The following is a 13,360-nucleotide window of genomic DNA, read 5'->3' on the forward strand; positions in this document are numbered from 1 at the left end:
ATCAAATGTAGTGTGACTGTGTGTGTATGCACATGCCTTTGTGTGTACACACATACACCCTGGGAAACCAGAAGAGAGACCTACATCCTGATAAGCAGAACAAAATATGGCCAGCACCATCCCAACCGCCTGTACTCACCTTTGAGGCAATAGTCCAACTCAAATAGTTCACTGTCTTCCACCTGCCTCTCCCAGTAAACCAAATAGTGTGTGATGTTGCCATTGGGATCTGAGGGGGGCTTCCATTTCAAAATAATCTGGGATGAGGAATTAGAAACCGATATAGGATCCAGAGGGACAGAAGGATCTGGAAAGGAAAAAGGAAACCAGTCTAGTTTGAGGAAGAATGTGCAAGTTATGTGAACCTCAGTGGAGGTCACCCTAGTTAAACCATTAGGAAGTTTATGGAAGTGTTACTAAGATGAGAAAACCAGAGACACATGAAATACTTGCCCCATAAGAGTATGTGTTACCAAATTACAGATCATTAATACCACAGATTATGTGGTTGCCATTGTCCATTCATATGACAAACACTGACCAAGTTCCTAAATATCCCAAGCATTGGAAAGATACTGCTGGGCCAAATATAGAATGGTGGAGAGAGACCAATAAACTCACAGTTTTGAGTTAACATTTGATCCAAATTAAACTCAGCAAGAAAATCTGAAATCCTTGGGTCTTGCTTGATTTTTGCTTTTTAATTCGAGACAAGATCTCATGCGGTCCAAGATGGCCTGAAACTTGCTGTGTAGTGGAGGATGACTGAATTCCTGATGCTCCTGCCACTACCTCTTCGGTGCTAGGATTACAGGCACATACCATCACACACCTGGTCTTGTTCAATGCTGAGGATTGAACCCAGGCTTTAATGCATACCAGGCAAACAACCCCAGATGGTGAGATTGAATTGGCATCCAAATACCCTAAAAAGCACCACAAAGTTGTCCATTAAAGAGTGGCAATAGCTGAAGGAGATGAGGAGGGCTGAAAGAGGGGACCTCAAGGCAGAGGAGGGCATAGAATGTATGTAGTGGTTTGAATGTAAAATGTCTGAATATTTAATTCTTAGTTGGAGCCAGTAACCTGGAAGACTGTGGAACCTTTAGGAATTAGAACTTTGCTGGAGGAAGCATGTCACTGAGGGCAGGCCTTGAGGTGTTCCAGCCGTGCTCTGATTGCTGTTCTCTACTTCCTCTGTTGATGTGATAATATGATGCCGGTTTCCTGTTCCTGGCATGCTTTCCCTGCCATGATGGACTCTATCCTCTGGCCATTGCATTTATGACCTAACAGAGGCTGTGTTACCTGCACAAGACCTGCACAATACTGGGCCATCAACATTTTGGCATGGTTTTTGTTGGAGGAGGGCAAAAAATCACATCGAAGTAGAATACAACTACTTGGAAAGAAGAAAGGATTCAGTGTCAGGAGGAGGAGGAGGAGGCAAAAGAAGGTAACAGAGGGCTGGAGAGATGGCTTCACAGTTAAGGTGCTTGCTGGCAAAGCCAAAGGACCCAGGTTCAATTCCCCAGTACCCATGTAAAGTCAGATGCACGAGACAGCACATGTATCTGGAGTTTGTTTGCAGTAGCTAGAAGCTCTGGTGTACCCATTCTCTCTTTATGTGCCTCTTTCTCTGTCTCTCAAATAAATATTTTTTAAAAGATAACGGAAGGAAGTTATGATGAAAATGCATTATGCACATGTATGAAAGTTGTCAAAAATAGAAAGTTTGGATAAGACATGCCTGTCAAGAGCTCAACCACGAATCAAAATAAATCTTAGAAAAAAAAGAGATGAGATGTAACAAAAATGGCAAAATGTATAAGCTGGAAGACACTTACATAAAGTCATTCTTTTTATGTTTGTGATTAGTTGATAAGTTTTCATTAATATATATATTATATTATGAAATACACACACACACACACACACAAACATACACACACACACATATATATAAACTAATTGTGGGGATATATTCTACAACCACAGTAAATATCTGAATCCTATGCATACAGTATTTTTCCTATACATATACATCTAGGATAAAGTCTAACATAGGAATCAGAGAAATTAAGAGATTACTAATAACATTAATAAAATGGGATAATTATATCAATGTACAGTGATAGAAGTTCTGCATTATTGTTTTCTACTTTTGAGACAAGGCCTTGTATAACCCAGGCTGGGCTCCAACTCCAGATCCTCCTGCCTGCACCTCCCCAGTGTTAATGTTATAAATGTGTACTACTGGCCTTGAACTTGTATGTAGCCAAAGCTACAATTGATCTCTTGTAACTAAAACTGCAGGAAACAAATGTTAGTGCGGGCCATACTGTATACTCCCTCTAAGTGTTTTGTTGCTACTGTATTATCATCTGGAAATACTAAGCTCAGCCTTCAGAAGCTGATGTGGTTTCAATGTGACATGCCCCCTATAGGCTCATGTGTTTGAACACTTGGCTCCCAGGTGGCATTGTTTGGAAAGGTTGTGGAGCTTTTAGGAGGTGGAACCTTGTTGGAGAAAGTGGGAAATTGAGGGTACACCTGGAGGTTTTATAGCCTGGCCCCACTTCCTGTTCACCCTCTACCTCCTGCCTGACAATGTTCCCACTCCTGTAAACATGCCTTCCCTCTCAAAACTGTAAGCTGAAAATAAATCTTTTTTCCTTCTCTAAGTTGCTTCTGGTCAGATATTTGTTTACAGTAACAACATAGAAGCCATTCACTATGCAAAACAGCATGTCATAGGACATCTCAGTGTGGCTTACTATATCAGTTGCCTTCTCATTGCTCAGACAAAACACCTGACAAACATCAGTTTCAGGGAAGAAAGTTTTATTTCGGTTCACAGTTCCAGGTTATAGTCTGTCATGGAAGGGAAGGCATGGGGGCAGGAGCTTGAAGCAGCTGGTCACATTCAGCACAGTGAAGAAGTAGAGAGTGATGAATGCTGCTGCTCAGCCAGCTCTTTCCTTTCTATACAGTCCAGGACCCCAGTCCATGGAATGATGCTGCCCACAGTTAAGGTGGATCTTCCCACTTGATTTAATCTAATCAAGATAATCCCTCTGAGATTTGCACAGAGGCTAGCCTAATCTACATAATGCCTCAAAAGTGATTTTAGATCCTGTCAAGTTGACAGTCAACATAAACCATCACACTTACCAAAGGCAAGAGAGCCAGTTCAACAGCTAATCCGTACTGACAAGAAATACTTACTAGTGGCATCTGTCTGCACATAGATGATGTCACTCTTGGCCCCGTAGGTCCTACGTTCGTCAGAAAAGGTGACCAAGGTTTTGACAAAGATGGCATACTGAGTCCAGGGTTTAAGACCCCGCATCAGCCACCCAGGGTGGTTCTGTGACTTGGGGTCATTGGACCTTGGAGGTGGGTCAATGTCCACGACGGTCCAGCTGTTGGAGCCACATGCATCCTGCCCATCAAACTCTGTCACATTCTGATAAGGGCTTGCAAGATAAAACGGGGAGAATGGTTACCATGGTGTAACTGTTAATCTACATAATTTGGAATTAGGAGCTTGGAAAAGTTATATCCTGGAAGATTGCTTCTTTTTTAGTTTGCTTTATTTATTGTTTTTATTTTTTTTTAATTTTTATTAGCATTTTCCATGATTATAAAAAAATCCATGTTAATTCCCTCCCTCTCCCCCACCTTTGAAATTGACTTATTTTTATATTTATTGATTGATTTTTTGGGTTTTTCGAGGTAGGGTTTCACTCTAGCACAGGCTGACCTGGAATTCACTCTGTAGTTCAGGGTGGCCTCAAACTCACTGTGAGCCTCCTACCTCTGCCTCCCAAGTGCTGGGATTAAAGGCATGTGCCACCACGCCTGGCTCTTGGTTTATTTTTTAATTGGCTTTTTGCTTTGATTTAATTTGGTTATGTTTGGTTAGTTGAGATTGGGTTTTGTCCTATAGCCCATCTTACCGTGGAACTTGCTAATGTAGCCCAGCTTGGCTTTAAATTCATGATCCTCCTATCTCAGACTCCAAAGTGATTATAAGATTATAAATATGTACCACTATGCCCAGTTTAGTGTTGCTTCTTGTTTAACCAACATGCTTATACCAAATGGAAAAATGACATAAGGACAAAGACAGTCCATCAATTATAACATCTTTTGTCTATAATAATAATGATGATGATGATGGTATCTGAATTATCATGATCTAATTTATTAGCACCATGCTCTAACCAACTGAGCTAACCGGCCAGGTCCATGGTCTAAAGTGAACTTTTGCATACTTACAAGTTTAACTGTAGATCTTCTTCCAGACTAGCAATGTAAGGTGTGATGAACTCATGATGCTGGGCTACCTCCAGTGTGTCTCAGCTACCAGAATGACACAAAATCATGAGGATGGACATCCAAAAGGGTGAACACCAACATCAACAGCCAAGCTAGGGCATTTGGTAGCTTAGATGTAGTGCTGTGGCTTGAATGTGAAATGTCCCTCATAGGCTCATGTGTTTGAACATTTGGTCCCTAGTGGGTGCTGTTTGAGAAGGCTGTGGATGCTTTAAAAGATAAAGAAAGGGACTGGAGAGATGGCTTAGCAGTTAAGGCACTTGCCTGTGAAGCCAAAGGATCCAGGTTCAATTCCCCAGGACCCATGTAAGCCAGATGCACAAAGTGGTGAATGCATCTGGAGTTTGTCTATAGCAGTTGAAGATCCTGGCGTATCCATTCTCTCTCTCTCTCTCTCCCCCTCTGTCTGTCTGTCTCTCTCTTTCTGTCAACTAAATAAAATTAAATTAAAAAAGAAACCGTTTTAAAAGATAGAGATAGCAAGATCAGGAGGTAGAGCTTTGTAGGAGGAAGGAAGTCACTGCTGGCAAGCCTTGAGCTTTTATAGTGCGGCCCACTTCCTGCTTGTTCTGTGCTTCTTGATTATGGATGCTATGTGGCCAGGTGGCCTCCTCCTCCAACCACTATGCCTCCTTGCCATGATGGAATGTAACTCCTCAGGTGGCCTCCTGCTCTGACCACCATGTCCCCCACCCCCACCACAATGAGATATAGCCCCTCAAGCTGTAAGTAGAAATAAACCTTTTCCTTGCTCAAGCTGCTTCTTGTCAGGTATTTGGTCACAGCAACAAGTAACATAACCAATACATGTCATCAATGCATTTTCCACTAACAGTATTTTCAACTTGGGTTATCAACATGTAACTACAATCTAAGATGAGAAACATCTATAACAATAGATACTATCTATTCTATGAGATATTAATGAGTATTATAAATAACCCTCAAAAGTTTGTTTTGAAGGTTTGGTCCCTAGCTTGTGGTGCTATTTCAAAGGCTATGGCACCTTTAGGAGGTGAGGGTCTGGTTATCAGAAGTAGCTCACTTTGGGCACACATTTCTTTGAAGGTATACCTGCCTCTGGTTCTGGTTTATCTCTTTCTGCTTTGGTCACACTGATGCAAATTATTGAGATTATGATGGGGTGATACTTAGTACCCATGTAAAAAATACAGACATAGTTGTTCAAGTTTTTTAATCCAGTCAGGCATGGTGGCTCATTCCTTTAATACCAGAAAATTGGGAGGCTGAATAGGAGGATCATCATGAGTTTGAGGTCAGAATGAGACCCTGCCTACATAAATAAAAGAAAAAAAAAAAGCTTATAAATCTTGCACAGGGGAGGTGAAGACAGGAGGATCCCAGGAGTTCTCTAACCTAATTGGTGAGTTCCATGCCAGTAAAGACTCTGCTCCCTGCCCACCAAAAAAAAAAAAAAAAAAGATGGACAGAGGCTGGAGAGATTGCTTAGTGGTTAAGGCACTTGTCTGCAAAGCCACAGGACCCAGGTTTGATTCCCCAGGACCCACATAAGCCAGATGCACAAAGGTGGTACATGCATCTAGAGTTTGTTTGTGGTGGCTAAAGGCCTTGGCACACCCATTTGCTCTCTCTCTTGTTTCTCATATAAATGAATATATAAATGAATAAATAAATAAAGGGTGGCTGGTGGCACACACCTTTTATCCCAGCACTTGGGAGGCAGAGGTAAGAGAAATGCCAAGAGTTTGAGGTCACCCTGTGTGGTGGTTTGATTCAGGGGTCCCCCCATAAATTTAGGTGTTCTGAATGCTAGGTTCCCAGCTGATGGATATTTGGGAATTAATGCCTCCTGGAGGGAGTGTATTGTTGGGAGCGGGCTTATGGGTGTTATAGCCAGTTTCCCCTTGCCCGTGTTTGGCAGTGTGAACCGGACTGCAACACCCTGAGACTACATAGTAAATTCCGTGTCAGCCTGGGTTAGATTGAGACCCTACCTTGGAAAACCAAAAAAAAAGGTGGACAGTGGTCCTCAGGAACAATACCTGAGGTTATCATCAGGTCTCTCCATGCATACACATGTGTGACATACATGCATATGCATGTGTGTGTGTGTGTGTGTGTGTGTGTATATATATATATATATATATAATATATATATGTATATGTATATGTATATAAACACACACACATATATACACACACACATTTTCTCTCTCTCAAGACAGGCTCTCATGTACAATACACACACACACACACACACATACACACACATATAATATAGAATAGATAGATAGATATGTAACTTCTATCACCAACTCTGTTATCTTCCTTAGAAATTCCAATATAGTCATATATTAAATGACCAGGTAATGTTTGAGTACAGAATTTTTTATTCACAGGATGAAAATATTCTGGAAATAGTGGTGACAGTTGTATGACATTGTGGGTGTACTTTAATGCCTCCAGACTGTACACTTAAATGTTACACTTTTCAAAATAAAAAAGACAAATTTATTTTGTACATTGGAAGAGCACAGTAGACAAGTCCAGTAATAGGATAATCACCCAAATATGATCATGGGTTATGGGGACTTTTATTTAGGAGCTATACATTTTTATTTGTTTTATACTAGTTACTTCAACATTTTATTGAAAACTTCTGTATATATAGACAATACACCATGATCATAATCACCTCTCATTACCCTCCCTTTTCCCCCTTCCCTGAATCCCTTCTTTCCAATGAGTCTTTCTTCTATTTTGATATGATCATAAAATAGCACAGTTAGTGTAATACCTATTTTACTTAGATTTTTAAAAATTGGAAAACAATTAAATTATATTTTTCAAAACTTCAAAAATATCTCAGAATACTATACTGACTCAGAATGTCTAATATGTATATGTAAGTGTAAAAATGGTCAAAATGGAATATTATTCTATGAAATTGGAAAATGTTGGGAGTGGCAGCCCATATTTGTACTTCTAGCTACTTGGGAGACTGAGGCAGGAGGATCACTTAAGTCATAATTCAAGACCAGCCTTAGCAACATAGTAAAACCTTATCTTAGAAAGTAGGGGGAGGGCTGGAGAGATGGCTTAGCGGCTAAGCGCTTGCCTGTGAAGCCTAAGGACCTCGGTTCTAGGCTCGATTCACCAGGACCCACGTTAGCCAGATGCACAAGGGGGCGTGTGCGTCTGGAGTTTGTTTGCAGTGGCTGGAGGCCCTGGCGCGCCCATTCTCTCTCTCTGCCTCTTTCTCTCTTTCTCTGTCACTCTCAAATAAATAAATAAAAATAAAACAAAACAAAACAAAAAAAGTAGGGGGAGATGCAAGGCGTAGTAGTACATATCTTTAATCCCAGCACTCCGGAAGCAGAGGTAGAAGGATATCTATGAGTCTAAGGCCAGCCAGGGACGACATAGTGAATTCTAGGTCAGTCTGGGCTACAGTGAGACCTTATCTCAAAATAAATAAATAAATAAAAATAGCGTGAGGCTGGGAAAAACAACTCAGTAAGGTGCTTGCCTCACAAGTAGAGGATCTGATTTAATCCCTAGAATTCACATAAAAATTCCAGGCATGGTATCATGTGACTATAATCTCAGTGCTATGGAGGCAAAGACAAGAGGATGCCTGGGGCTCACTGATCCAGTCTAGCCTACTTGGTGAGCTCCAGGCCACTGGGAAGCCCTATCTCAAAAAAAGATGAATGGCATCTAAGAAGAAGGACACTTGAAGTTGTCCTCTGGCTTCTACATGCACACATACGCATGTACACTAATACATATACCCACATGTACACATACACACAAAATTGAGAAAAACAGTCTCCTTCAATTTCAGGCTTTTGACAAAAGAGGAATTACTGGCTTTGGGTAATATGAACTGATGAGACACTGAAAAGAAACCTAAGTAGTTTAGTCTACATAGAGAAGGAAAATAGAGAGGAACCCCCAAAGAGAAAGCTCTGTCCCTTCCTCATAGCCTTCTACTTACGCCTCTTTGTAGAAAAGCATGAATCCTAAGAGGTCTCGGAAGTCAGGGGGCCAGTAAGGCTCCCATTTCAGCAAAATCTTGTCAAAACCAGTCCGAATGTAAGAAAATTTAAGTAACTCATTTTCACCTAGAAAATTTAAAAAAAATTAGACAATTGCAATATTGAATAGTTAGCATCAGACCAAAAGTGTGTGAGGCCACACTTTCCCAAGGAACTGACACAATCTGTTATTTCTTAAATGCGTTCCATTCGGTGTGGGCAGAGTGTCAGTCTTGAGTGTAAAAGCTGTAGAGAGATTCCAAGATATGAACCAGTTGTACAACTTGGCCTTTCAAGTAAACCACTTAGGTAGCTAAGATTCAACTAAATAAGACACTCATAGGCTATACTGTAATAGCTCAATTGATAAGGTGCTTGCTTGGCAAATGTGAGGACCCAAGTTCAATCCCCAGGAACCAATTTTTTTTTTGAAACAACAACAACAACAACAAAAAGGCCAATCATTTCTCAGTCTTTTGGCTAAGACCAAGTGTAAAAAACAAGCTAGATATGGTGGCATACACTTGCAATCTCAGCTCTGGGGAGTTGGAGACAGGAGGATCCCTGGTGCTTGCTGATAGTCCATCCTAATTGGAGAGCTCCAGGATAGTGACAGACCAGACCCTGTCTCAAATAAGATGGGTGATGTTTCTGAGGCATGACACCTGAGATTGTCCTCTAGCCTCCACACAAACACAAACATATGTAAACACACATTCACACACATACAAACATGGATACATGCATATGTGAGTATACACATGTGCACACACAGACACATACACAGATACTCAATAACTAAGTGAGATATCCATGGGCATTATATTCGAACACATTCTGCTTATATCCTGAAAAACTGATGGTTCATTTTTAACCCAAAAGGACAACTACCCAGTCACTTGTGAGAGAAAGGGTTCTCATTGTCCAGATATAATGTTGACTTGCAAGCTTGACGTAGCACAAGAGGCTACATGGGTGCAAACAAACATGGGCCAAATGACTACAGAGAGTGTTGATCATTTAACTTTGGAAAGATATGACTGAGTCACTCTCTGTGCCTAGAATACAAACTCTATCCTATAAACTCCATCCAAACCTCATATCCTCCTCAGATATTTTGCCTAACAGAGAAAATTCCCTGAGAAAGTATCTATCAGCTGACAGCTTCCAGTTATGTCAAAGGCAGGACCTGCTGGAACATGCCAGCCACACCCTGGCTCTTACTGATCAGTCTCCACCCATGATTAAATGGGCAGGCTCTAATACTTCCCCTTTAATGCAAGCCTCCCCCACAGCTCACCATGACTCAAAGGATGTACCTTTCTTTGAGGCACCATACTCTTTCATTCTCCTGTCTGTTTATAAAGGTCAGGCCCATGTTGTTATCAGAAGGTCCTCTCTAATTGTTTCCCTCCCCCCCTTTATATTTCAAGAGCACCGCCCTCAACATACTTTCTACACTCCCAACTTTATCCTTACATGTTTTTCCCAGAAGATGCAGAGTGATGCATCTATCTTACCCACTTTGAAACTGTCAGCATCAACACCAAGCTTGATGCTTATATAAGAGGAGAGGGCTCAGTCAGTAAAGTGTTTTCCTTGCAAGCATGAGGACCTGAGTTCAAATCCCCAGTACTCATGTAAAAATGGCAGGTGTGGTGGTATGAACCTTTAATCTCAGCACTGAGGAGGTAGAAATAGAAGGAATCCTGGAACTTGCTGGCCAGCCAATCTAGCTTAAATGGTGAGCTCCAGACCAGTGAAAGACCCTGTCTCATAAAATATGATGGCATTCCTGAAGATAGCACCCAAGGTTGTCCTCTAACATCAATATGTACCCATACACAGACAAACAAAAAAAAAGAAAAAAAGTTTTCTTTTCAGTTTTATTGTGTAAAAATGTCAACTGCCCCCCATAGGCTCATGTATTTAAATACTTGATCCCTAGATGATGGTGCTATTTAAGAATGTTGTAGAACTTTTAGGAAGTGGTGCTTTGTTGAAGGAAGTGTATCATTGGGTACAGGCCTTGAGGTTTTAAAGTCAGGCCCCATTTCCTGTTCATTCTCTGCTCCTGGCTATAATGTGATGGGCTGGCCTGCCACGCCTTCCCTGACATAATGGACTGCATTCCACACAACTGTAAGTCAAAATATACCCTTTCTTAAGCTGCCTTCTGTCAGGTATTTGGTTACATCAAAGAATGAAGCAACTAATGCATATACATGCACACACATATGCACTAAAAATGGATGGGTCATACATGCATTAACATATGCATGTGATACTTGACATAGCATCACCCAGTAACAGGCACGGCACTGGCACAAGTAAAATTTACAAAACCTGCCAATGGTATCTTACAAGCTACTTATAGTGAGTTGTATCTTATCAGGTAATTGTGAAAACCCCTGGGAGCCAGAGTGGTAGCTGAGGATGGCAGGTAATGGGAGTATCAGCATAGGGTCACTTACAGGATGCCTGGTCCCCATTGGTCTTCAGAGCGATGTCATTCCTCTCCTGGCGGCCTTTGGTTCCTGACACTTCTTCCATCTTGTGAATTTCAGATAAGCAGAGTTTGGGATTATAGTGGAAGAAAAGTTTCCCCTGAGTGATAGTAAGGTTGTGTTTGCTCCACTCCCACAGCTGCCTCAGGTTCTGGTTGTCCAAGGCATAGAAAGAGTAGTTCCTACAGAAAAATCATATGCACACAGCCCTAGTCACAAAACAGCCTGTCTTCTTCAACTCTAAAATAGCAAGAACCATGCCTGGAGTTAATTTTATTGTTATTATACCAGTACTTACCACTTTGTTTTCAAAGACTCAATTTGTACCTGTTAAATATGGAAAATGGGATAAACTGAGGAATTTTTATGGCCAGAGAAGTGTCTGGGCTATGTCTTGGGAGCAAGGAAGTGAGAATATAATGGATTGAGACTGGAGATACAGATCAGCATCTTCCTAGAATCCCCCAGGGAGGACAGCCCTAGAGACTGGCTTTCAGGGATGATAAAGGAGAGAGGCCAGGGCTGGACAAGTACTGCAAGATAATAAGAAATAGTCATGGCTGGGAGTCCAGAATGCCCAACTGTGAAAGGCAGGAGAGTCCAAGGAAGGAAATGCAAAGGGGAAAGAAGGCTGGCAACAGCTTCACAGGTAAAATGCTTGCCACGTGAAAATGAGGACCTTGATTCAATCCCCAGAACCCATGTAAAAAAAAAAAGCTGGGTTTGGTGATGTTGACCTTTAAGATAGACAGATATCTGGGCTCACTAGCCAGCCAGTCTAGGCAGTTGATGAGTTCCAATTGTTGAGAGGATCTGTCTTACAAAAGGTCAATAGTGCCTAAGGAATGACACTTGAGATTGGCCTCTGGCCTCCACATACACATACATGCATGTGCACCTACACATACATGTGTACCCACATACATGAACACAGAATGAACACACATAAATCCCTATGTTTTTCTAATTTGTGAGTTTCCTAGTTAGCAGCCACAAACACAGAAGCAGGCTCTGTTTGTCTCTGGGATCCAGCACCACAAATAAACAAAACTACTGTTTCTAAAATGGGAAATCAGTTCCTGCCTCAGAGCCTTTGCACACACAGCCTGTTTTCTTTCCCAGAATATCATTCACCTATATATTTGAAGCTCATTGAGCACCAGCAACTAACTCTCTCTTTCTCCATCTCCCTCTCCCTCTCCCACATACCCAATTTCCAAGGTCTCTCCTCGAATCAGATGGAGCTTCCGGAAGAAGGAAAGCGATACAAGAGCATAGGACCGACGGATTTTTAGAAAGCCTGAAATTTCCTCGATAAGGCCAAGATTAGCCTCTAGCTCAGCTGCCAGGTTGTCTATAGGAAACAGAAAACATCCATGAGTATCAACAGAAATACTTTTATCATCCCAAATTTCCCATGGTAAGCAGTTCACTCACAGCCTACAAGCGGTTTAGACACACAAAACTTATCATGTAGGGCTGGAGATATATCTCAGTGGTAGAGCACTCACCCACCACACACAAGACTCTGGGATCCAGCACCACAAATAAACAAAACTACCGTTTCTTTTTTAAATTTATTTTTATTTTTATTTATTTATTTGAGAGTGACAGAGAGAGAAAGAGGCAGAGAGAGAGAGAGAGAGAGAGAGAGAGAGAGAGAGAGAGAGAGAATGGGTGCGCCAGGGCCTCCAGCCACTGCAAATGAACTCCAGATGCATGCGTCCTCTTGTGCATCTGGCTAACGTGGGTCCTGGGGAATCGAGCCTCGAACTGGGGTCCTTAGGCTTCACAGGCAAGCGCTTAACTGCTAAGCCAGCTCTCCAGCCCAAAACTACTGTTTCTTAAATGGGGGCAAATCAACTCCTGCCTCAGAGCCTTTGCATAGCCTGTTTTCTTTCCCAAAATGTCATTCACCTATACATTTGAAGCTCATTGAGCACCAGCAACTAACTCTCTTTCTCCCACCCTCTCCCACTCCCTCACTTCCCTTGTCTCTCCTGACAGTGGAGCTGCTTCAGCTGCTTCATGCTCCTGCCACCATAACTTTTCTATCATGACCTCAAACTGTAAAACAACATAAAACTTCCTCTTTAGCTGCTTTTATCAGGCATTTTACCCCTAGCAATGATAAAAGAAATGAATATAATCCCCATCTTAACGACTCCTTCCCCTGCCTAGAAACTTCTTAGAATAACAACCTTTTTAATATCTATTTTAGAGGTTGGCAAGAAGCTGCCTGTTGGCAAAATTCACACTGCTTTGTAAATAAAGTTCTGTTGGAACAGAGTCATGCCCAGTTATTGTTCTGTGTCTGTGGGTTGTTGGTTTTCTTTTTCTTTTTTTAATATTAAAACAACAGGGCTAAACTGTTATGCTAGATGTTATACAGGCCACAAAACTAGATAAGCTTGGCCCTCCACATTTGTAAGTTTCCAATCAGTGAATTCAACCAAGTAGAGATCAAAACGACTTAGAAGAGGGCTA

The 13,360-nt window shown here is 41.5% G+C and overlaps 1 protein-coding gene across 4 annotated transcripts in view; it reads right to left on the reverse strand.

The window, feature by feature from the left end:
• Positions 1-13,360, reverse strand: part of Insr (insulin receptor) — a 216,054-nt gene that overhangs the window by 46,888 nt on the left and 155,806 nt on the right. For 3 of the 4 annotated variants that reach the window (XM_045148649.1, XM_004661735.2, XM_045148651.1), the window contains 5 exons: positions 12,083-12,227; positions 10,841-11,055; positions 8,327-8,453; positions 3,229-3,479; positions 140-307 (listed from right to left, as the gene is read on the reverse strand). In XM_045148649.1, the coding sequence (XP_045004584.1) occupies positions 140-307; positions 3,229-3,479; positions 8,327-8,453; positions 10,841-11,055; positions 12,083-12,227 (906 nt within the window). The remainder of the gene's footprint in view (positions 1-139; positions 308-3,228; positions 3,480-8,326; positions 8,454-10,840; positions 11,056-12,082; positions 12,228-13,360) is intronic. The other variant, XM_045148650.1, reaches the window with a different exon arrangement.

Source organism: Jaculus jaculus, chromosome 5 (genome assembly GCF_020740685.1).
Source record: "Jaculus jaculus isolate mJacJac1 chromosome 5, mJacJac1.mat.Y.cur, whole genome shotgun sequence".
NCBI lineage: Eukaryota > Metazoa > Chordata > Mammalia > Rodentia > Dipodidae > Jaculus > Jaculus jaculus.